This window comes from Phyllopteryx taeniolatus, chromosome 14 (genome assembly GCF_024500385.1).
Source record: "Phyllopteryx taeniolatus isolate TA_2022b chromosome 14, UOR_Ptae_1.2, whole genome shotgun sequence".
Lineage (NCBI taxonomy): Eukaryota > Metazoa > Chordata > Actinopteri > Syngnathiformes > Syngnathidae > Phyllopteryx > Phyllopteryx taeniolatus.
This window is the reverse complement of record NC_084515.1, coordinates 16,828,687-16,853,501: the sequence shown is the minus strand read 5'-3', so window position 1 is coordinate 16,853,501 and position 24,815 is coordinate 16,828,687. Positions and strand designations below refer to the sequence as shown.

General features: G+C 52.7%; 2 protein-coding genes across 3 annotated transcripts; one reads left to right on the top strand and one right to left on the bottom strand.

The window, feature by feature from the left end:
• Positions 1–265: 265 nt before the first annotated feature.
• Positions 266–18,889, top strand: LOC133489213 (dynein axonemal heavy chain 17-like). The gene is made up of 21 exons (XM_061798085.1): positions 266–607; positions 1,756–1,931; positions 3,240–3,426; positions 4,644–4,743; positions 4,816–4,901; positions 4,967–5,092; positions 5,808–5,954; positions 7,880–7,966; positions 9,643–9,807; positions 10,116–10,480; positions 11,054–11,237; positions 11,805–11,951; positions 12,021–12,126; positions 13,058–13,161; positions 13,236–13,355; positions 14,195–14,341; positions 14,801–14,974; positions 15,042–15,278; positions 15,442–15,611; positions 16,774–16,909; positions 18,710–18,889. The coding sequence occupies exons 1-21, from the start codon at positions 266–268 to the stop codon at positions 18,713–18,715; spliced, it is 3,312 nt and encodes a 1,103-aa protein (XP_061654069.1). The 3' UTR covers positions 18,716–18,889.
• Positions 18,862–24,767, bottom strand: tmub1 (transmembrane and ubiquitin-like domain containing 1). Of its 2 annotated transcripts, none has more exons than XM_061797714.1 (3): positions 24,617–24,767; positions 22,422–22,805; positions 18,862–19,339 (listed from the first exon to the last, which is right to left on the bottom strand). In XM_061797714.1, the coding sequence occupies exons 1-3, from the start codon at positions 24,640–24,642 to the stop codon at positions 18,985–18,987; spliced, it is 765 nt and encodes a 254-aa protein (XP_061653698.1). In that variant the 5' UTR covers positions 24,643–24,767; the 3' UTR covers positions 18,862–18,984. The 2 variants fall into 2 exon arrangements, with proteins under 2 accessions (XP_061653698.1, XP_061653699.1); XM_061797715.1 differs by having other exon boundaries at positions 22,422–22,907; positions 24,617–24,729.
• Positions 24,768–24,815: the final 48 nt, after the last annotated feature.

Genomic DNA, 24,815 nt, shown 5'->3' with positions numbered 1-24,815 from the left:
TTTTGAGGTGGGCTTGCTTCGAATTCCCCGAAATCACTTTGGTGGCATTGTATGGAGGAATAAAGTTTGGTCGTGGCTCGAGAGTGATTTTCAATCGGGCCAAAAATAGAAAAACAAGCGGATGATGACGCCGCGCGACGACATCACGGCTGTGAGCCGACGATGTCGCTCTGTGCGACAAAGAAGTGCGACGACGTGATGCTCGATCCGTTGTCTTCTCCTCCCTGGGAAGACGGGAAGCCGGCCGACGGGAGGAAGAAGCGCCATGGAAGCGAGCGACAAGCGCGTGGAGACCTTGCGGCCGCTGCTGATGCAAACGTTGCGTCTGGACGACGAGCGATGGCGAGAGTTTGTGAGCGTCAAGAAGCACCTGGTCTACTTCAACAGCTTCTTCAACACCAAGGATGCGCTCAACCTCTTCGTGTGGCTCAAGGCGGACGGCGGCGGCGGCGCCGGCCTGGACTTCCCGTCGGCGGGTCACAAGGTCGTCTGTTTGGCCAAAACGCACAGAGACGTGATGAGGGCCGAAAACATGGCCGCCGCGCTGCTGATGGAGGAGGTCCACGCGGACGACGTGCTCACTTTCATCTCCGCTCTCACGCAGGAGGTCGGACACGCTAACGCCGTCGCCGTCGCCACGCCCGCTGCAATATGATCGGCTGCTGGAAGTGAAGCAAATTGACCGTTGCCAATATGGAGCACATTTTGGCAAAATCAAAACAGCCAAAAGTGTGTCACATTTCATCGTAATTAATTCATCATCAAATGAATCGACTATTAACTATTTGGATTACACTGGTTCTGAAAAGAGATTTTTGTTAAGTCGTCTTGAAGTTTTTCAATTTTGCACGGCGGAATCGGAAAATGCCCTCCGTTTCTCTAGTTCAGATCACGTTTTGATGCCAAGTTGTTCGTAGTTTATTCATCAAATGTTACAAACTGCTTCCTGTAAGTTGAACAGTCCGCATAATGGCATGTTCGGGGAAAATTCGGGCGTGAACCTCCGTTTATTAAAACCTGGAAAATCCCTGTACATGCCAACAACAACGTGTGATTGAGCAAAGCCAATGGGATATTTCGATTCAGCGCATGAAATCGGCCCCCAAACACCCGAGACAATACATTTGTTGTTGGCCCGTGTAATCGACGACTCGTTTTCGGGGCCTTGTTTCACTTCAAATTGCCTTCCAAATGTCAGCCTCTCAACAGTAAACGCTCTCCGATTTCTGCTGTCCTCCACAAAGTCTTTGTGTCAGTTAAAGTAAGACAAATATTTGCAAACATCTGCCTTGACTTTGGAAAACGTCGGATTTTTCGGATTTGACGGTGTATGTCCCGGACCAAACCGGGAACTGAATCATCAAAAAGTTTGTTGAATCCGTTCCGAGAAGGACGGTTTATTGCCCGACACGTAACTGACTTGTGAGCATCAAACTCGTAGCCCTTTGTTCGCAGAAATCGGTAGCAAAGAAGTCGCTCTCACTTTGCAAAAGGTTAAGGAGAACAACATCATTTGGTTCGGTTTGGTCATTCAACGAACGGTAATCGGGGGGAAAAAACGGAATGCAAAATGATTTTTAAGCGGAGGATTCGATTCATCGGTCGAACAATCGACTGTCCAAATAGGCGCTCGTGACGGGCCTAGTTACGGCCGGCGACGGCCCGGATGCGGCAGCCGATCGTAACGCGGAGGGCCGTGTCCCGGGATTGCGCCGAGTCGCCTTGACGCCAGTGCCCCCATCTTTGTCCTCGCAGGTGATCTGCCCGTTGCTTAGCAACCCCGCCAACGAGGCCGGCTGGGCTCCGGGCGCGGCCGAGGAGACGCTGGACTTGATGGAGAGGCTCAAGAACCGAGCGCTCGTCGTCAAGGCTCAGAAGGAAGGATGGACTTTCCTGCCGCTTCCCAAACGTCTCCATGACGACCAGGAGAGGTAGAATGTGCTGCGCGTGTTAAGCTTCGAGTTAGTGGGTTAGTTTGGGGCTCTTTTTGTGATGGTGCAAAATGTAGGCCGGCACCTGATTCCAAGCGAGAAGACCGACAGCGTACGCACGTGAAGAACACGGCGAGAGGCCAGCGCTCCTCTTCGGTTCGCCCGCTCGGCTCTGGCGCGCTCGAAGAGAACGCCGCGTTTTGTCCGGCGCCCCGCGGAGGTCAAACGCCATATCGCGCGCTTCCATCGGGTGCGTTCGATGTGTTCGATTCATTTCCTTCAGATTCGGTGGTGAAATCCGTCGAGCGATGCGCCGGCGCAACGCGGATCAACAAGCGCCTCGCTCGCTTTACGATCGATGGCCTTCCAAAGGCAGATTGAATTCCATGTTCTGCGATATGTATCGGATGAGATGACAGCTCCTCGAAAGGAGCCCGCGCCACCAGCGCAAATGTCTTGATTTCGCGAAGCTTGTGTATGAGATCGACGCGATTCAAAACATTTCAAAGCAAAGAAAAACACGCTTATGCTTCCAAGCATTTCAACCTAAAGTACAATTCAAACAGCGTCGAGTGCGAGAAATATCATTGGAAGGTTTCAAGTGTGAACTCTTTCCCGAACGGGTTCGGCAAAACTGCTCGGCGTCGGCGCAGGTCGGACCGATTCGAGGTTGGGAGGGCGTGCGCCCGAGTGCCCTCGAGCTGGGTTGGAAGACTTTTGGTTTGCAACTTTTGCATTTCTTTGGCATTCTTTCGTGTGCATCGTGTGTTACTGATGGACTCTTTTATTTTGGGGTGGTTTTTGCCGAGAACATTTTGACTCGATGACAAATGACTTTGCTATTGTTGTTTAATTTGGATTGTGTTGCTCTCGTGTCCTCTTTTTTTTTTGGGTGGTGCAGTGTCTATGTAGTCTGGGATGTATTTTTGTGCCCCTCATGTTACTTTTTCGTCCCCGCGATTGTCCGGCGACGTACGCCGCCTCTCGCCCGGGCGGGGATGAGCGCTTCGGAAAAGGGACGGAAAATTACTTTCCATGCGATTAGAGGTTTTCCGGCGGAAATCTTGACTTTTTTGCCGTGCGGTATTCCAACTTTCGGAATACGACCTCTGTCTGATTTCACTTCGTTCGTTGCTCTCTCTGAAATGTGGGCCTGCTACACTCCTACAGTATATTTGAACGTTGCTCATTGCCGTGCTACCGGGAGGGCCAATGATTTTTTGCGGCGATTCAAACTAAGGATGTACAGCGCCACCGCCTGGAGGTTTGCCTCTTGACGAGACGAGATGTGGTCGCTTTCCCGCGCAGGACGCCTTGCGACGTGAAGCTCCTCCACGCCTGCGAGGGGCTCATCATCGAGTGGGCGGGGCTGGTGTCGGACTTCCTGCGGCAGAACCCGGCCCGGCCGCTCCCGGAAGGACTCGAACCGCGACCTTCCGAGGAGTTCGACTTCTGGAGCAACAGACTGCGGAACCTGGAGCTCATCCTGCAGCAGGTGCCGCCGCCGCCGCCGCCATTTCTTGCCTTCAGACAAATGTTCTCTTACCCGGCTAATTATGCGAGCATTACGCCAGTATCACATTCACGTCAGGCTAACACCATGCTAACATCACGCTAACACGACCTTGTCATCACACTGACGTAATGCTAGCATTCTAACAGGCTAGCAGCCGTTTGTGTAACGCGGCTCATGATCGTGTACATGTGAGAAGCGAAGAGAAACGTCAGCGTCGACGCTTTACGATCCTCTCCGTTTGAAGAGGTTTGCCGCCACCTCGCGGCAGCCATATGCAATTACAAAGGCACCCGGGGGCCGTCAGTGACAGCGGCAGGTCTCCTCGGTCCCTGCGGGGCGTCACTGTACTCAACGCAAATATAGCCGCGTGAAGTACATCGCTCATTTGATCAATAACGGCCAAGACAACGGCCCCCTGAACTTTTTGGGACGGATATGAGCGTTTGAAAGCGCATCTTGTACTGTCGAAGCGATTCAACTCAATGGCCTCGTTAGTCCGTCGCTTTGTCGTACGGCGCCGCCCTTTTCATTGATTCCTCAATAAATACAACCCCGATTGGAGCCGAAGGAGGTCTGCGCGTCTTTGTCAGCTATTGATCCTAAATTACGAGCAACAACATCCATCCGTCCATTTTCCTCACGCGGGTCGCGGGCGTGCCGGAGCCAATCCCAGGGCACACCGAAACAAACAGCCACTCTAGCAGCAGCAGCAACAACAACAACAACAACAACAACAACAACAACAACATCAAAAATAGCTCAATTGGATTTTGTTATTTATTTCAGAATCCGAATCCAAATCCTCTTTATCTTGCCAAGTGTGTCCAAGAAACACGCAAGGAATTTGTCTCCGGTAGCCGGAGCCGCTCGAGTACGACGACAGACGGGCGATTGACAGAGAACGCTTTGGAGACAGAAAGACATTGACAAAAAACAATTGTGCAAAAAGATGCAGAGTCCTCTCGCACTTGGAGCGCTTCGAATGACTCGTATTGCAATGCAATGAGCGCTGAGACGTCAAGGAGCGGATGCGCTTTATTTGAAGTGTCTTTAGCGTTATTGATCAAATGATATGAAAACGAGCCATATACAAGGGGCCAATACACAGGCTACATGCTAACACGCGGCGCGCTAGTCACGGCGCAGTTCGGGTGTCGCGCCGTCCCGCCGGTGACGGGATGTCGTTTGCGGCGCAGATGACGAGCGCCGGCGCCCAGCGGGTGGCGTCCTTGCTCGGGTCCGCCGAGGGGGCGTACCGCTCCGCCTTAAAAGACATGCACGCAGACGCGCAAAAAGGTACGCAACGAAACGAAAGCCACGTCGGCGGCCGGGCGGCGACGTCATCTCGGCTGACTTTTGACCCCGCAGGACTGGCGGAGGCCCGGGACGCCGACGACAACCTTCGACCTCTCCGGTGCGAAGTGGAGCGACTGGAGCTGCTGGAGTACCCGCAGGTAAAAGGTGAAAGCGGGTCACGTGACGTGCGACCGTGACCGACTCAAGCGCCTGTGACCGACAGCTGCGGGACAACACGGCCGCCGTGATGCAGACGGTGCACGGGCTGTGGATCGGGTCGCGCTTCCACTGCAAACCGTGCTGGATCGTCGTCCTGCTGCAGGAGATCTGCAACCTCTTCATCCACCGGGTAGGCCGGGGCCCATCAAATCCACTCCCTCTCGGAGCTTCCCTCGCCGCTCCCGGCTGAAGCCGACTCGCAAAGTGAACACACAACAAAGAATGACACCTGCCGTATTTCTAACCACCGAAGGACTGGCTAAAGACGGCCAGTGCTAGCTTAATGCTAACAATAGAAATGCATTCATTCAATGAGATTTGAGATAGGAGTGTTTTGATTGACGAGCTGGGTCACTGAACCAATCCAACTCGTATCTCGAGGCGCCGCTTTGACGTGCTTTGCGTGTTCCATGTTTCTCCCGAAAGCCGACGTCGATGCGGAACGTCGCCTCGCTATGTGTTCAGCGTAATCCGCCACAGCGCCGGATTTTGAGGATGGGGTGTATTTTGCGACAATTGCCTTCAAACGCATCCCAAAGAACCAATTGTTTGTTTCAGCCTTTAGATGGATGAATCTTCCCCTTTCAAACCGCTCGCTCGCTCGCTCTCGGATTTCACCGACCGTTAAGATTTCTGTATTCGATTCAGCCACGTTGCGGTCCGCTATCCCGTCGGAATTCCGCACTCCTTCCCGACTACAAAGGGATCCCGAGTGGACATTTTGGCCACCAACGAGATCTGCTTTGTAGCGATGCGGGAGTCGGGATTGCGAGCGCGGTAAATGAAAGGAAAGGCGCGACGATTGCCGTTGACTTCCCGACGGGATTTGTGTTGTCGTGTTGCAGAGCAGGGAGTTCCTGAACGGACAGGAAGTGATGCGCGGCCTGGTTTCGGATCCCGCGCAGGTTCTCGACGACGTCCGAGTGGTGACCTTGACTTTGCAGACTCTCAAGGACAAATACATCCATCACAGAACGCTCCTGGAACAGCAGGTCTCAGATCAACTTTTGCTTCGCGTCACGGGACACGCGCTCACGCTAATTCGGGCCGAACGAAAACTCTCACGAGGAGCGTGGACCCGACGCTCCCGTGCTAAACGGCTAACCCGACCCGCTCGCCAGGCCCCGCCCCTGAAAGGCGCACATCCGCACACGAAGGGGTGTGTGCCTTTAAGTGTAGTGAAAAAAGAGATTTTTTTTATGATGTTTTACAATACCGTGCATGTTTTCTTTCTTAAAACATAACAAGAGAATCTATTTTGCGGGGGCTTCTAATCCAACATGGCTGACAGTTTCCAGGCCAAAGTCCCAGCCTGAAGTCGGGACAGCCGTTTCTTGCTTCTTCAAATCAAACAACATTTCAAATTGTCACTTTGAATAGCGTCGGCCGACCGGTTAGAGCGTCAGCCTCACAGTTCTGAGGACCGGGGTTCGATCCCCGGCCCCGCCCGTGTGGAGTTTGCGTGTTCTCCCCGTGCCTGCGTGGCTTTTCACCGGTTTCCTCTCACATCCCAAAAACATGCGTGAATTGGAGACTCGAAATTGCCCGTAGGCGTGACCGTGACTGCGAATGGTTGTTTGTTCCTATGTGCCCTGCGATTGGCTGGCGACCAGCTCGGGGTGTACCCCGCCTCCTGCATGGATATTGCAAGCATATTTTTGAAATGTTTGCCTTTTTTGCTTTTGACTCCAAACACATTATTGATAGTCTCCTGTTCCTGAAAATACAAATCCAAATACGGCAAAATTCTTCTTGACTAAAAGACACCGACGTAAAAGAACCACCACGTTTTCCTTTGAGAAAGTGGTACAGTAAAATATGATATTAAGGTTTGCCCGAGCCATTTTTTGCAGATTCTTCTGTTGCACCACCAAAATAATCAAACAAAAGAATTTCCTGATTTCCATTGATTATTTTTATCCGTTATGACTTTTGCCAGCGAGGTGGATTTTTTTCGCCTGTGTTGAAGGAAGGCCTTTCATGTAGAACTACAAAGAAAGGAAGTCTGCAATATACGACACCAGTTTCAAGTTATCTCATTGTGGGTTTCTTCTTCCATTAACAAAAAAGGCGCCAAGAATTTTGTCCACGTTTGTAGATTTCACAATACAGTAGTTAGATCTTTCCACATTTGTTCTCCGTCAATTTGTTACGTACGTACACTATATTGGCCGAGGTATTGTCTCACCTGCCTCGACTCTCACACTGTAAGATTTGAAGTGATCCATCTGCGTTCATATGAGGTTGCTGTAACACCTTCGACTCTTGTGGGAAGGCCTTCAACAAGGTTTGTAGGAGTGACTTTTTGCCGAGTCTTCCAGGAGCACATTTGGGAGGTCCCGCACTGATGTCGGACGAGAAGGCTCCAAATCAACCCGAAGGGGCTCTGCGGGGTTGAGGTCAGGACTCTGTGCTGCAGGCCAGTCACGTTCATCCACACCCAACTCTCTCGTCCGTCCGTCTCTCGACGGACCTCGCTTTGTGCACTGGTGCGCAGACACGTTGCAACGGGAAGGGGGAATGCGCAAACTGTTGGCCTGTCTGTCCAAAATCTCTCGGTACGCTGAAGCGTTCGGCGTCGGTTTCACTGGCGCTCGGGGGCGAATATTTGGTGGGAGCACTTTGGAGATGGCCGCTTCCTCTTTCATCTTTTTTTTGGGGGGGGGGGGGGGGGGGGACTGTGCTGTGCTTCTGGAAAAATGCTCCTAAATTGCCATTAAACACACTCTTCAACCTTGTGGAAAACCTTCCCGGAAGAGTTGAAGCTGTTCCAACTGCGGAGGGGGGACGAAGAATGGGATGGCGAGTCAAGGCAGGGAAGCCAAAACTTTTGGCAGTGTGACTGACACCCATCAAATGGATTGTTTGCATTGGTGACCATGGCAACGTGAACGACGATGTGTTTGTGTGTGCGCAGGATGGGGGGCTCCACAGGTGGGAGTTTCCTTCTCATCTGGTCTTCTCTCGCTTGGATGACTTCCTGATTCGCCTCCAAAGCATCCAGGCACGCACGCGAGCACACGCGCACACGCATACAGCTGCGTGGGTACTCGGTCCCCGCCCGGTATCCACATAGCGAGTCGGTCATTTTGTAGCGCTGTCGGAGCGGAGGTCATCCAATTCCTATTCGGTGCCCTCAAGCGTATCCAAGGTCAAAGCGTTCACGGCCAAAACACCGATTGGCGCGCCGCCGCCCCCGCGCTCCGTTGCAGCGGCGACGTTAGCCTGTTCACCCGTTCTTCGCTTCTTTTGAATGATTTGCCCCGACCGACTGCGGAATATCGTCGTCGCGAGCTTGGCGCTACCGTGTAAGGTCACGCGTTCTGTGACCCGGCTCGGGGACCGACAGGATACATTACGAACGAAGACGACGAAAAAAGGTCAACGCCTTCCATTGCGGTTACAGGAGAAAACAAACTTTGGGATTATTTTGCAGGGTTGCAGTTTGAAAAGAGCCCAAACCTTTTTGCAGGTTAGCGGCACATCATCGCATCATACGGCGCGTGTGTGTCAACGAGGGGGAGGCGTTCAACTTGGCTGCCGTCGTACGTTTCATTTTGTCCTCTTTTTTTTTTTTTTTTTTTTTCCCCCATTTCACTGGCTACATAACACGCACACACGCGCTGAGTCATGTGAAATACTTGGCAGCACGGCGCGCAAGACGTTGGCACGTTTGTCTCCCGGTTCTGAGGTTTCGGATTCGAATCCCAAGTGTTCCTCCCGCTCCCGCCAGACAGAAAATATACATCAATATAGATTTTCTTTCTTTTGTCACATTTGCTATTGCGGGAATCCAAAATGAATTGAAGGTAATCAAGTTACATGATTTGAATATTGCGGTACTACATTTTTAAACGGGTAACTAGTAACTGTATCGGAATACATTTTGAAAGAAACGATATCACACTGTACAATTTGTTGTCTATGAATTTGTAATAGTTTGTATTTTGCTTGATTTTCGGCATCGCAAATGGAAACGTGTTCTCGACAAATAAAAGTAAAGACGTCGTGAAAAGTTTTGCTTTTCACTGGAAAAGCGGAAAAAGCAACAAATCACAACAGATGGACAAAAAGCGCTTTGTTTGTATCCATTTAGTCAAATACACTCGCCTTAAAATAATACCGTTTATTATACTTCGTGTTTGTTGAATATTTATTGCCGAAGCTCCACCGGCCGACGTCGATCCGGTGCGTTGTAATTAAAATAATACAATTATTTCTTTGATTTTATTATTATTATTATTATCTTATTTTAATTCATTAAAATGATACCGATTTATTATACTTCGTGTTTGTTGAATATTTATTGCCGAAGCTCCACCGGCCGACGTCGATCCGGTGCGTTGTAATTACGCGACAGCTACGACGTCATGAACGGCGCCCGGGTCGTGTTCCAAACCGACCCGAGAGACAACCGGGTCGTCCGCTACACGGAAAGGAAATTCTCGGGGAGAATTCGAGGAATCCTTTCGACTTCATGGAGCGCTCTATAAGAATGCGGATCGAGTGGCGAGGGAGTCGCAGACGAGCGAAAGATCATTCGCGCGTTCGCGACTCCCCGGTGGCCACGACGACGATTCTTAGCGGACTCTTGGGAAGTTAGGAGGTCCGCCGTTTCAAAATCCCCAACCATTCCGAATGCAGCCTAAGACGCGCAACGCCGTGTGTTTCCCCGAACAGGAAGTGTACCGCGTGCGTCTTCAGTTCCAGCTGGAGCAGGTGGTGGTGGCCGGCGGGCGCGGCAGGATGTGGACGGCCGTGGTGGAAGGCGTGTGCCGCGACTTCCTGCGGGAGCTTCAATTTCTTTCGGACTGCGAGTACGACGCCAGCGAGCCCGCCGATCAGGTCAGCGCCACGCCTTCTTCCCGGATGGGCACCCGTCCGACCCAGACTCCTCCTCTTCCTGTCGTCCGGTCCTGACTCCTCCTCCTGCCGTCAGCTAACTCCTCCTTTTCCTGCCGTCCGACCCAGACTCCTCTTCCTGTCCTTTGCTGACTCCTCCTCTTCCTGTCGTCCGATCCTGACTCCTCCTTTTCCTGCCGTCCGGCCCTGACTCCTCTTCCTGTCCTTTGCTGACTCCTCCTTTTCCCGTCATCCGCTGATTCTTCCCCTTCCCGCCGTCTGCTGACTCCGCCTCCTCCGGCCGCCCTCAGAGCTTCCCGGAGCAGGCGAGTTCCTTCCAGGAACATGTGTCCCACCTGGAGGCCCGCCTGGTTTCCATCCTGAGAGGAACGCTGGACGAATGCTACCTGCCTTCCGCCGCCGTCAAGGTGGTCAACGTGTTCGGGCCGCTTCTGCAGCGTCCCGCCATCCGGGACCGGCTGCGTTCTCAGCTGTCCAGGTTGGTGGAACTGGTCCTGAAGGAACTGGACCAGGTGCGGGCGCTGGTCAAGAGTAAGAGCAAGAAAGACGTGTCGTCCAAGTTCAGGTCGTCGCCGGCCGTCACCCTCAGGTGGGCGCAACAACTCATGCTGAGGGCTCACAATGTCCTGCACAACTTCCAGACCGTCCAGCACCTGTAAGCACACGCACGCACGCACGCACGCACGCACGCACGCACGCACGCACGCACGCACGCACGCACGCACGCACTCGGACTTGAACAGCTTCAGATTTGCGGATGATCGAGACGACTTTGAGTCATCGATGATGCGATCGATGTTTTCAGTCGCCATCCCCGGTTGCGCCCGAGGTGCCGCCCCCTCCGACTCGCCCATCCAATCACATTGAGATCCCTTCGGGGCCTGGCAGACAATCGGAAATCATTCAACTCTTAACACCGACTCATGTGCCACAACTGCGTTATCGCAGAACCCCAAAAAGACAACGTTTTGCACCTTTTAAGACCCCCAAGGGAAAAGTAACGAGCCTATTTTGACAGAGTAACGAGTAGAAGAATGATTGCCAAGGCGTGGTATGATCCGAGTACCGCCGGTGGGATGTCGGTGGAAGATCACTCGATTAAATGCAAATCTGATTTTCAAGATCAACCCTAAAACACAACCCTCCTCCACAAGCGCAAAGCGGTCAGAAAAGTACGTCCGGGGGCCTGGCGCACGAACCGGCCCCTTTCACGCGTGCGCATGCGCAGGTGTGCGGAGTCGTGCGAGACGGTGCGTCAGAAGTTCCAGACCATCGCGGACCTGCTGCTGGACATCAGGAGCTCCGTGCGTCAGGAATGGAGCCGCCGGCTGGACCGAGACGCCGCCGCCGCCCTCCAACTTCCCCTCGTCCAGGAGCAGCAAAGCGTGCTCGGAATTCCCTGCGGCCAGAAGGTGACTCGCTCGTCACGCCGACTACAGTACATCAACAAACGATGGGAATTTGGGATGGTATCAGGGAATCCAAATATATGTTGGAGAATCACCCTGACTAAAATGAGCAGATTTCTCGCTCGACGGACAATGCCCCAATCGAACAGTTAGGATTCCGTTGCGGGCCGGAATTTTCGACGGGAGCAATGAAGGGAGTGTCGTGCCCTCGCATTTGTGGGCAAGGCAAGCACTTTGCTGCTTATGAGAAACAAAACCCGTTCAATTCTCCCCGTCGCAGTGTTGCCTTGAACAACTTTCCCTTCGTATCGAAAAAGTCCAAAGTTTGGATGCAATTTCACTGAAGCGTTGCCTTCAGTCGAGTGGGTGGGCACAAACACGGAAGCGGGGAGGGACTCGAAGATGAATTGACGGCAATTTCCAATTTTGCATTCAAACTTAAACCACGCCGCAGGCGCATCGGGACAAAACCGGGATCTTGATGCCAAACGGAAATTGAACGCAAACCTCGTCCCGCCCTGTGGAGGCGCTAAAATTAGACAAGGCTGTGTCGTGTGCGCGTGTGTCCAGCTCGAGGCGCTGCTGAGCGATCTCAAACAAGCCAGCTGGGAGAAGGATCTGGAGCTCCGCCCCCAAGTGGCGGACATCTTGCAGCGCAGGCGCGACATCGGCAAAAGTTACCTGAGCCTCACCGACATCGTGGCCTCCTACAACCAGGTACGCGCGCGCACGCACACGCACGCACGCACGCAAACATTTGTGTGACCTCGATTGGCGGTCCTCCAGGTTGTGGGCGGAGCTCTGCCGGTGGAGCTTCCTCTCATCCAGGACGGCCTGGAAGAGCAGAGGCGGAGCCTGTTGGAGCTGCGAAACAGCACCTGGACCAGTAAAGGTCACATGACACCTCATGATCACTACAGAGGGATTTTGTTTTAAGTAGCAGACCGAGTTCGTTCCTAAAACGTCCGGCAGTCACGAAGGAGCGAATGATTACCGACGAGCACGGCGAGCGTTCGTCTTTTCCGACTCCACAGAGGAGAAAAAAGTCCACATCGAGGTTAACAGGTCACGTGAGCGTGCTCGCAACTCAAAACACCGCTACCTCAAACCATCTTCCGCCCACGGAAGAAATGCAAATGCGACGCATCTGCCGAGAAATCAAGCTAAAGAAGAATACAAATGTCAAAGTTTGACGCACGCAATCGAAGGCCAATATGTGATACTTGCGATATTGAAGCGCAGGTGTTTCATTTGCCCGCTTGAGCTCGTCACCCACAAGCACGCGCCTTTAAAGGGCGGCTGCGCTTCGCCTGAGCGACACGGACGACGGTTTCCCGCCTCGAGCGTTGGCGGCGGAGTAAGCTGAAGCATTACGGGAACCCAGAACTCATTGCGTTGATGCTTTTAACCGCTGCACCGCCGTTTGGTGAAAATCGAGCTAAATGCGGCGTGTGTGCGTGAGCCAGCCATTCGTTGCCATTTGTGATTGGATGTCATCAAACTTTCCGGTCACGCTCTTTGTATCTTCGAGCCATGTGTTTTTTTTTCTGTCCGTTGCTGCCACATTGAAGTCATTTAGGTGCTCAAGCTAACCGTCGCATAGATGTGCAGGTGACTTAAGTGCACCGCACTGACCTATCTATCAAAAAATCTGCTCGAAGTCAACCGCAATGTCGGCAGGGAAGGCGTCCGGGCTGCTCAGTAAGCTGCAGAAATATTCGCCGTTCTTGACACCGGATCCAAAAAAATTTCGTCATCAATCGGCTGTCGGTCCGCTATCCAGCTGACCGGAAATCTGTGTGTGTGTGTGTGTGTGTGTTCAGGCGTACACGAGCTGATCGAGAAGAAGAGGCGGAGCTTGGACGTCTTCTTCTCCTCAGTCAACGAAGCGCGAGCCAACATGGCCGCCATGCGTGATATCACGCAGGTGGGTCAACGCACGCGAGCGTGCGCGTACGTCTTTGCGACATGCGTCGGTGTAACCTTGGCCCCGCCCCGCAGGGCTGGGCGGGGCTTCCCCTGCTTCATCGCTCGGGCCACTTCCTGGAGAGGGGCGGAGCCACGGAGGAGAGCTACACGCGCGTGCGCGAGGACGGCGACAGGGTCATACGTCTGACCGCGGTAAGGCCACGCCACGCCACGCCACGCCACGGCGCGTTTGCCATTTTTGGAACGTTTAGTTTGGGTCCTTTTGCAAAGTCGCGTCCGCCGACTCCGCCGACTCAGACCTGAGTGACGAGAGACGGCAGGAGACTCCAACTTCGTTCTTTCTGTACGCGCGGCACTCGCCAACGTACAAGCTGCGTTGGAAATTCCTCTTTTGTAGAAGAATTAAGGAAGCAATCTTGTCTTTGGTTTTTGTTTTTTTTTTAAATACAAAGCGCAATTGACATGATCTGAACAAAAGGAGAGATGAGAGCGAGCCGCCTCGAAAAAAAACCGATGCACGCACATCCCAGCCAGCTGCATCCTTATCAGGAGACGACAGACAAAACAATAGCAAAGTTGCCGGTTATGGAACCATCAAAGGATATGTTCTCAAGGAAATGCATGGAACCTTCTCAATGTTCCGAGAAATGATCTCGTCAACTCACGCTTGTTAGAAAAGCTCGGAGCAAACGCGAGTGGCGGCATGCACGTGGCGAGATGGCGCCCTCGTCTGGTCAGTGGACACTTAACAGCATGTTGCGACAAGAGGGACTCTAAATAAAGTCTCAAAGGTCTCAAAGTCTGCACCTTCTGCACCTTCTGCTTGCTGGAGGCAACTCAAGGGAGCTCCTCTTGTAGATTTTCATTTGGAAAGAATATTTGCTTTATTTATTGATGTCTTTATTGTTCCAATTATGGTGTTAGATGTTTTTGAAGTGCTCTAGAGATAAAGTTGATAATAAAAGAATTCCAAAAATAATTTAAAAAAAAAAAAAAAAAATGGAAATCAAGTTGATGTCACGTTTGCTCAGGAGAACTCGGTCCTGTACGGCGTGCAGGACCAGACGTCGCCGGTGTGGCTGGTCTACCTGGACCACGTGGACCAGATGGTTCAGGACGGCGTCCTCCAGATGCTCCTGCATTCGCTCAACTTCCTGTCGCAGAACATGACGCCCACGGTGAGTTCTAGAAGCCCCTCCCACATTTGAAAAGAGCACCCAAGAAACGCCCAAGAAATCTGAAAGCGCGGGGCGGCCGTCCGCCTCGCCCGCTCGGCTCGAGGTGGAGCCGTCGAACGATAGACGAGAGCGGCGACGCTTCGTTTTCTTTTAAAAAAAAAAAAAAAAAAGCTGAGCGACACCCCCGACGAGTCGCCGGCCAATCGCAGCGCAAACTTTCATGCAAACTAAAATTTGTATCGGAGTCATCGCGAGAACAACAACGGCGAAACGTTTTGGGATATGACGCCGCGAGCTCGGCATGTCCGCTTGACCTTCGCCAGCCGCGTCCGGTTGCCATTTCGGCACCGCTCCCCGACGTCAAAACGGCTGCGGCGTCGCGCTGGGAAAACTCTCCAGGAAACTGCAGGACAGAGACTCTGCGTGCGTGTGTGTGTGTGTGTGCGTGTGCGCGCGCAGAGCTTCGGGGGCGCGTTGCTGCAGGTGTTGCTGCAGCTGCAGCTGACAGGAAGCGTCTTCGACCCTTCTCTGACCTCCGACCTGACCGAGGTCCTGAAGTCGTTCATCGCCGACATCCACGCGGCCGCCGCTCTGCCCCCCAGGGTCTCCGCCGCCCGCCCAGGCAACTACCAGGTGAGCCGCCGGTCGGCTTCGAAGTTCCGAGCGTGGACTCGACGTGTCGTTCCTCGCGCTGCCGCAGGAGGCGCTGCGGGACGACGCCGAGTTGGCCGCGCTGGAAAAGGAAGTGATGCTACGCCTGCAGGAGGCCAACGAGGAGGCGGAGCGCCTGAGGGCCGACCTGGACCGCTTCTCGCCGCTGTGGCAGAGTCACAAACGCACCGTCATGGACGACTTCCTCAAGTACGGCCGACAGCTGGAGGAGGGCGAGGAGGACGTGGACGAGGCGCCGCCCACGCTCGCTGACTTTCAAAGAGAGGTGACGCGTGCGCTCGCACACCGCCCTTTCCATTTCCTGTTTGTGACCCAATTTGCTTCCCGCTTGAGAGACACCGCGCTTCCTGTCGGAGACGTGCCACGCCGTGGCACGCTTCCCGTCGCGAGACTCGCCTGACCCGGAGGTTTGTTTGCGGCGCTCTCAGATCCACGCCCTCCAGAAGCAGCTGAGGGAGGTGAACGAGCTGGAGGACTACGACCTGGTCCACGGCTGGCTGCAGGTGGACCTCCAACCGTTCAAAGACGCCCTGCGCCTCTTCATCAACAACTGGATCAGCTTGTACACGCAGCACCTGCTCAAGCTCGTCAGACAAAGGTGAGGAAAACCCGGAGGTCGGGTCGGCGAGACCGACCCCGTTTGCGACCTTTCAGCGGACCGACATTTTTCCACCGATACGGACTTGCTCGTACTTTTGAGAAGAAGAATCACCTTTCATTGTCATGAACACGCACGCCGAATTCGAGAAGTCACCGGAGCTCGAGATTTTACATCCGCAATACTCGCCGTACGTCAGTTGGGGAAATTCATTTTCGCCAGCGCTGTCCTTTCCGATGTTGGAAAGGCGGCGCCTTTTCGCGTCTCCGAGACCCGTGACGTGTTCCCGCGAGGGTTAAGGAAAGGTGGCGTGAAGGTTCGGAGACTGGAGAATCCCAAGAGGGCCTCGGTCTCTCTCTAGCTACGACGAGCTGAACTTAGCTCCTCCCCCAAAAGCGGAGCTGTTCAAACCACGAAGATGGCGTATTTCCTTCATGTCGAAACCCGTTTATTTAACATTTATTCGCAAAGTATTTTTGAAGACTCCTGATAACGTCTCCACAAGAGACGATAAAGCAGCATTTTGTTGTTGTTTTTTTGGGGGTGGGCGTACGTGATGCCAAACCGCGAAATGCCGCCCCGTGTGTCCGCACGCATTGCGCATGCCAGAAAAGGTTTCCGACATGTAATGATGCAATTTCACTTCCTGGCTCCCGGGAATTCTTTTGGAACACAAACAATGGCTCTTGTGTCTCCTATCTGTGCCAGCGACGTATCGCGACAGGCAGAAGAATTGAAAGTGAGGCCGTTGGCGTTCATGCAACAGAATTCCAGGCGCAACGATCCGTTATCTGCGCAAACGGAAGCGCTCCCTCCCTCCCGCTCGAATGGCGATGGTGAAGCCGCCGCGGCTTTTTCAACACCACGGGGCCACCGAAGATGAGAATCTTCCATGTTCAGACTTCAGATGGTTTTTTTCATCCGATTAATGAGAAACATCACGGCCGCGTTGCAGCCCTTGAAGAATAATAGCAAAGTGTTGACTCAATGGACGTCGGCGACTATTGTCCGTCTTTGTGAAGCCCTTCGAGACTCTTTTGGGATTCGACAAAGAAAGTTGACTTGACTTGACAGATCGTCATTATTTATTCGATTTCCTCGAGCTGGTGCGACCGACGCCCCCCCCCCCTCACCGTGTGCGTGCGTGCGTGTGTGCGTTCAGCATGTCTCGGCGCAGCGTTGACGACGAAGACGAAGAAGCAGAGAAATCGTCGGCGCGCCATTTCCCTCTCACGGAAACCATCATGCTGCTGGAGACGGTCAACGTGGAAGTTCCCGAGCTCACCACGCTGCTGCAGGTGGGATGACCGCGTCGGCCGGCGCTCTCGGGAACGTCCCCGGAGGGATTCCGAAATCTAGTCCGCCGCGGCGGGTAGAAGAAGTCGACGCACCCCTGTTCAAATGGCAGCTTTTGTGATTTCTTGAAAAAACCAAACTAGAAAATCATTTGCAAACGTTTTCCACGACTCGTGTGACCTATGAACTGCGCGCGACACACAGACATTCCATGGCACCGTTGATAATTCTGCCCTGCTTGACTTCGCCGGAGCTCCGCTCTTCTTTTGCTGGTGAGCGGTGTCGCGTTTGCTTTCTTTTTGGACGATAAGGCTCGCGGGCCCCAAGTACTAATCTTCTCCCAAGACGCCATGTTTTTGTGGAGCATCGAGCATTTTTGAGACTTGAGGTGAAAATAACACCGAGGTGGGGACCGACCCAAAAAGCGACATGAAGAAGACGGCAGATTGCCGTTGGTCAAGGTCAACTGAGCGGCCGGTACTTGCGGCTCCTTCAATGTTGTCAGCTTCCCTTCTTTCGGAGGGAGGTCCACTTCTTGCTAGCATTTTCTCCACATGAGCACGGCCGTTCCACGGCACATCTGATGCCTTTGAAATCCTTTCCGGTTGGCCCGCCCGAGACCTTCTGACGCCGTGGAAGCTCTCTGCGCATCGTGCCATAAGATAAGATACGACTCCGACTAGCGGCCTTGATCGACAGATGGCGCAAGTAAGACCCAGACAGACAGACGTCGGGCGGGGGGTGACACCCGGACACGCTTCGGCGTTTCTCGGAAGCCGCTCCCGTTCTCGGAACAATGAGGGGATCTTCCCTCGCTTTTGGTCAAGTATGTAGTATGTTCCTTCTACCATACTCGAACACCTGAACTTGAGGCAGAGGCACCTCATCTATCCCTTCATCTTTAAAAAGTGGAGGACATTTCCACCTGGAAAAGTAGCAGCACTGAACTGTTAAATATAGCAATATCACAGCAATTTTTCTGTCCAACGCCATCCCAGGGGCTCGAAACAGACGGACAGCGGAAACCGCTACGCTGCCTAATCTTTCGACTGGAAATTCGTCACGTGTTGCTGTGCGTGCGATCATCCGGCTGTAAATGTTAGAGGTCACGTGGAAGGTGGAAAACGTTTGCGGCGTTTGAATGGGGGTGTGTCGAGTTTTTATAATTGACAGAAAAGTCCACTCAAAAATAGCTGTGTGCTGATGAACGAAGAGGGGATCGGCCATCGTCGTCATCGTGTCCTTCTCCTAATCACGACACAGCGTACCCCTGCTGTTGGCGGGGGGAGAGCGCCAAAATTCCTGGATAACTGATGCCCATAAGAATTGCAATGGAAAAAACCAAACAAAAAGGTTTTTGAAACTCATAAATTCTTGGATAAGCAGGGATAAACCACCAATAAGGCTTTTCTGGGTTGGTTCCCTCCCCAAAAAGAAAACAAAAACAAAATCAATTGTAAAAAAAAAAAAAAGCAAATCTGCAGATAGGTGTATCTGGTGCTGAATCGCCAGTATGGGGTACTTCATTATTATATTGTCACAAAAAAAAAAAAGTGAGTCCCTAAAATGTCCAGCGACTCCACAACGCAGCAATTGTACTTCGCGGACCGCATCGGCGAGCCGTCGGTAGTTCGGAAACGCTCCCCGGGTGCCGTCGACGACCTCGTCGCCGTCGTGCCGGATCGACGTCGGCTGGCGGACCCGCCCTCGTGAATATTCGACAAAACAATGAATGCTGATAACGTGCAATTCTCCTTCTAAACAAAGCACTTGATGTCCATCCGTGTTGTGATGTGTTTCAGAGCTGATGGCGACGCCGAGAGATCACATGATCAACGCTGCGCTTTTTAAAGTCACATGACTCCATTACCCACAATGCAGCTCACAGTCACCATCGGCGACGTCATCAGCTTTGGACGCAGCGGCGGCAGATTAAAGAACAAAAATGACAGCGTAGATTTTCAATAAATGATTTAATAGAATTTCTTTCGTCAACATCCAGACGGGCGGCCATCTCGTGGCAGACACCGAAGTCAAAGAGGCACAGAGAAGATGAAGACCGCCGCCGAGAAAGCGTCTAGCGGCGGTAGACGCCGAAGGCCAGCAGGCTGAGGAAGACGGTGACGCCGAGCAGCGAGGCGGAGGCGGGCGCCGTGAACAGGTGGCGGTACCGGATCTGGCAGTACCACAGCACGGCCAGCACGAGCACCAGCAGCGGCACCATCAGGCCGCCCACGTTCAGCGCCACCCGGACCCGCTCCGCCGCCGCCGCCGCCGGACCCCCCGCCGCCGCCGCCGCCCGCTGCGAGATGTGGCAGTGTAGCACGCAGTTGTGCGGCAGGCGGAGCGCCTCCAGCGTGGCGCCGTCGTCCTGCAGCAGCTGGCCCTGGTAGATGAGGCGCACGCGGCGCTCCTGCCCCGCGAAGTACGTCCTGCCGCAGGGGGAAAGGGAGCACGTGAGAATTTGGGACTCCGCCGGACGCACAAGACCGCACGCCTCGCCTTTGGACACGGGTCGGGCCGACGGCGCCCCGCTCGAATTTGCCCGTTTTGCTGACGACGTTTTCCGACTCGATACGCCGCTCACAATTGGCTTTGAGTTACGAGCTGTCGCTCTGTTTTGTTTTGTTTTTTTTGCTTTGTGTCGCGAGCCAAAATGTGAGTTACAGGCCAGCTTCTGAATCAAGCGGGAAAAAAAGACAGTCGCTTTCAGACGTTTCTTGAGGGAGACAAATCGAAAATGAAAACACTCGCCAACGCGAACCAAAAAAAACCAAACACGTGAGACTTGCAGCTTCATGACAACCTTTTGATTTCTCTACGCTATTTATTACGCTCGATGATGACACAGTATTCAGACCCCCTTCAATTTCTCACTCTTTGTTATTTTGCAGCCATTTGCTAAAATCATGTCAGTTCCTTTTTTTCCTCATGAATGTACACACGGCACCCCATATTGACGGGGGGGGAAAAACGGAGTTGTTGAAATGTTTGCAGATTTATTCCAAAATTAAAACTGAAATATCACACAGCCAGAAGTCTTCAGACCCTTTGTTGTGACACTCGGGTGCTGTCCATTTCTTCTCATCATCCTTGAGATGCTTCTACACCTTCTGTGTTCGATGATACTGATTGGACCTGATTAGGAGAGCCACACCCCTGTCTATAGAAGACCTTACAGACAGCAAATGAGAATCATGAGGTCCAAGGAACTGCCTGAAGAGCTCGGAGACAGAATTGCGGCAAGGCACAGATCTGGCCGAGGTTACGAAAAAAAGAGCACAGTGGCCTCCATAATCCCTAAACGGAAGACGTTTGGGACGACCGGAAGCCTTCCTGGAGCTGGCCGTCCGGGCAAACCGACCAATCGGGGGAGAAGAGCCTTGGTGAGAGAGGTCAAGAAGAACCCAGAAATCACTGTGGCTGAGCTCCAGAGATTCAGTCGGGAGGTGGGAGAAAGTTCTAGAAAGTCAACCATCGCTGCAGCCCTCCACCGGTCGGGGCTTGATGGCAGTGCGAGACACATGTAACACTCCACTCCGCATGGAGTTTGCTAAAAAAAAAAAAAAAAAACACCTGAAGGACTCCAAGATGGTGCGAAATAAGATTCTCTGGTCTGATGAGACCAAGATAGAAATTGTTGGCCTTAATTCTAAGTGGCATGTGTGGCACTGCCCATCACCTGTCCAACACAGTCCCAACAGCGGGGGTGGGACAGGACGACCGGTTGCTATCGAAGAAAAGATGAATGCGGCCAAGTCCGGGCATATCCTGGACGAAAATCCTTCTCCAGAGTGCTCGGGACCTCAGGCTGGGCCGAAGGTTCACCTTCCGACAAGACAAGGACCCTAAGCGCACAGCTAAAATAACAAAGGAGTGGCTTCAGAACAACTCCGTGACTGTTCTTGAATGACCCAGCCAGAGCCCTGATTTAAACCCAATTGAGCATCTCTGGAGAGACCTGAAAATGGCTGCCCATCCACGTTCACCATCCAACCTGACAGAAGTGGAGAGGATCTGCAAGGAGGAACGGCGGAGGATCCCCAAATCCAGGTGTGAAAAACTTGTTGCATCATTCCCACAAAGATTCCTGGCTGGATTAGCGCAAAAGGCCGCTTCTACCGAATACCGAGCAAAGGGTCGGAATACTTGTGGCTGTGTGATATTTCCGGTTTTCTTTTTTAATCCATCTGCAAACATTTCAACAGTTATTTTTTCCCCCCTGTCAATATGGGGTGCCGTGTGTACATTCATGAGGGAAAAAAATGAACAAATGATTTTAGCAAATGGCTGCAAAATAACAAAGAGTGAAAAATTGAAGGGGGTCTGGATACTTTCCGTACCCACTGTGTGTGCGTGTGTATATAGCCAGCGGGGGGGGGGGCACTCCGGTTTGCTCCCACATCCCAAAAACATGCGCGGTAGGTTCATTGAAGACTCTAAATTGCCCGTAGGTGTGAATGGTTGTTTGTTTATATGTGCCCTACGATTGGCCGGCGACCGGTTCAGGGTGTACCCCGCCTCTCGCCCGAGAATTGCTGGGATAGGCTCCAGCGCGCCCGCGAGCCTAGTGAGGACAAGTGGTAAAGAAAATGGATGGATGGATGTTTTTGGGGTCTGGAAGGGATGGAGGGCGTTTCAACTGCGGGCAAAACCGTATTTCAGGAACACGGAAAACTAGACGAGAACGCGGTCACGTTTTCTTGGCTCCATAAAGCTTGGAAATCACCGCTCTTCTTCTAATCAGTCAGGTCAAAGCAACAGGACAACAGGCCAGAAAAAATGGCTGCTCACTCGATTTGATCCCGGGCATTACGTGTCGCCTGTAATAACTTTGTTGGCCGTCACACATTTACAGTACGACGTGAAAAGACCTGCCACAAGGCTCAAAATGATCGAGCTTTTGGATCCAAATATACTGTGCACGATGGCGACGCGGAGTCAACGTCTTTTGCGGATTAGGACGTTAAAGCCGATCAGCATAAAATGCTGAATATCGGCCGATAAAATCAGTGCAAAGTCTCATTTCGGTACTTGGTCTTGGTACCGGCGGGATAGTCTGAAAAAAGCGGTATGGAACATTTCGAGAGGGATCGGTCTGGACCACCCAGAGCGAAAATTTCTCGAGGTGCTTTGAGATGTCACCAGATGGCGACAAGCCACTACTTTGACATCTGATAGGCTTTTGGTTTTTCAGCCAATAACAGTTCCCCAAATAATCTGCCCAAGTTGCAAATGGCAATATGCCAACCAAAACGATCTAAACTGCAGCGCTAGTTAGAATGCAAATAGAATTGTGCTGTTTCATATAAAAGTAGCGCCTTGGCACCGGCGTCAAAGCCCAATCGAGCAGAATAGCGGTGCTTTGTCGCCATCTTGTGGCATCTGCAGGCAACGACGAACTTTATAGATGATGTCAACATTTTCGCTCCGGGTGTTAAGAGCTCGCTCCCCGGCCGGCCCCACCGATCGCGACCCCCCGCTACCGCCATCGAGTGCGCGTGCACCTGTTACCTCTTGATGTATCCGACGGTGTCCTGAGGTTTGACGTGCGCCGTCCTCTCCGTGTCGTTCAGGAACTTGAGTCTGATCGCCATGTTCCTCTGAGAGTCGCCGCCCGCCTCCTCCTCCTCCTCCTCCTCCCTCCCCGCGGCCCCCCCGCCCCCGTCCTTGTCGTCGACGAGGGGCGGGGCGGAGGCGGCGGGCGCGTCTGCGCGGGAGGCGGTCTGAGAAGCGGCGGCGCCACCGGGGGTGGCGAGCGCGTGCGGGGTCTCCGAGGTGCGGGTGGAGGTCCAGGCCAGCAGCAGCACGACCGCCGCCGTCAGCGCCGTCAGCACGAGCGTCACCTCGTCCCCCACGCCCTCGATCAGCGACATCGCCGCCGCCGCCGCGCAGCACCTAAACCGAGGGGCGGGGCACGGAACGTACTATCAACAGTCCAGCTAACACAAGGGTGCCAAACGAACGGCCCGCGTGCCAGAACCGGACCGTCTAGGGGTCCTGTGGGGATAGAGCACACATTTTTCAATCCAAATCAGTCATTGCTGATTTCATCCAACTGGAGGTCGCGCTGACCGCCACTTCAATGACTTTCTGAAATCGGCTGCTACACGAAGGTGATCATACGCACGGCGACACGTGACGTATTTCCGGCGGTAAGATACGGCGGCGTAGCGGTTCCAAGCTACTACGGCGCCATCTGAGCTTAAAAAGCAGCTCCTTCTTTCAAAATGTGACATCGCGGGGTTGTGTCATTTTGGGGGATGGAAACTTCATCAAATGGTTTGACGTTTTAACGGCAGATGGATAGCTGCTACGTGCTGCCTATACAGCATCGAGCGCCTCGACAGGCTCGCGGTTCGCGCCGGCCGTGTAAACAATAGCTCAGTCGGCAACTCTTCTTTTGATGCGATGGTTCCGTCCGGTCGGGTTCGAGCGCGTCGCTCGGCGTTCGACAGGCTTTAGGGTTACTGGCATTTATATGAACGCCGCAACACTTAAGCAGTCACACACTTCTTTTACAGTCTGGAAGCAGTCGAGCGTATTCTACCGGGATACAGCAGCCAATCACAGTGCAGCGGCACTCGTCCTGGAGCCAGTAATATTGGAGCGGGGCGTGTCCTTCCAGGAAAATGCGCTGGAGTCCTAATAATGTTGGACGTTCCCTTTCCGGGTTGTGCCAATGGTAATTTGTAAAAGGGTTTCTGCTTTTGTTAATGTCTTTTCTGAAATGTAAAAGCGGTTCTGCTTTTGTTATTTTTTTTCCCTGAAATGTAAAAGTGTGGCGGCACGGTGGGCGACTGCCTCACAGTTCTGAGGACCGGGGTTCGATCCCCGGCCAAGCTGTCATTAGGATGGCTATGCATTGCCTAGCAACCGGAGGTTAGCTCTCGGCCTCGCCCCAAACGCCGAAGTGGTACATACATAGAGTCCCTTTGTTCCGTGAAAATAAAGACCGATACCGCCTGTAGAAATACTTGAAGACACCGAATACTGCAAAATGTCAGTCAGCAGCTTCAGTTTGCTTTGGTGGAAGCCGTCGATGTTTTATTCATGCTCTGCCACAACTTGTCAGCATTTTGATGTCGACAATTACAAGGCAGGCGGACGACTGCACCCTCACTCACTTGAGCTTGTCAAGATTCCCAGATGGATGCAGAAGCTTCTGTCGATTTAAAAAGTTGTTTTCGACAAGCTAGATACTCTGTACGTTTAAACGGGGAAAAAAAAAAGATTCAGAATATTGTCGAAATTGCAATGGTTCTTTGCTCTTCAAGACATTTCAGATTGCTCAGTAGATTCGCAACAAAATAATATTCAATGTGAATATTTCGAGAATGTACTTGTAATTATTTGCATCAAAACAAAGGGGGGGGGGCCCTCAAAAAAAGTGGCCTGCAGACGTCGGACAGAGTATAGCAGACTCAATGACTAAACCACGCTTGTTGTAAGACTTGAAGCCAGCTCCGCGTGCATTTTTTTAGGCATTTTGGTTATTTCGACTTTGGCCCGTCTGTTGCGCTGCTGCTTCTTCAGCTGACCCTTGACGTCACGCTCAAAAAGCTACATGCTAAACGCTAGCTGCATCGCACAGCGGGCCGGAAGTGAAGCCAAGTCAACCGAAAGAAGGCCCGCATCGGCTTTCCGCTTCTAACTCGACGTTTAAACGCGTTTCATTCGTCTGTGCTAAGAGCGAAGGACGAACTTACTGTTCAGCTTCTAAGCGACATGTCATGTGTTAGCCTTAAAGCTAATGTTGCTACTCGGCTTCTCATTCCCTCATAACACTTCCGGCTTGTCTTCTTCTGTGGTTTTGCTTGATGGCGCCCCCTGCTGGCCGCTTCTTTGGAGTGCTGAATAAATGTACCATTATGTTATCATCAAGTCATGTAAAAATAGTTTTCTTTA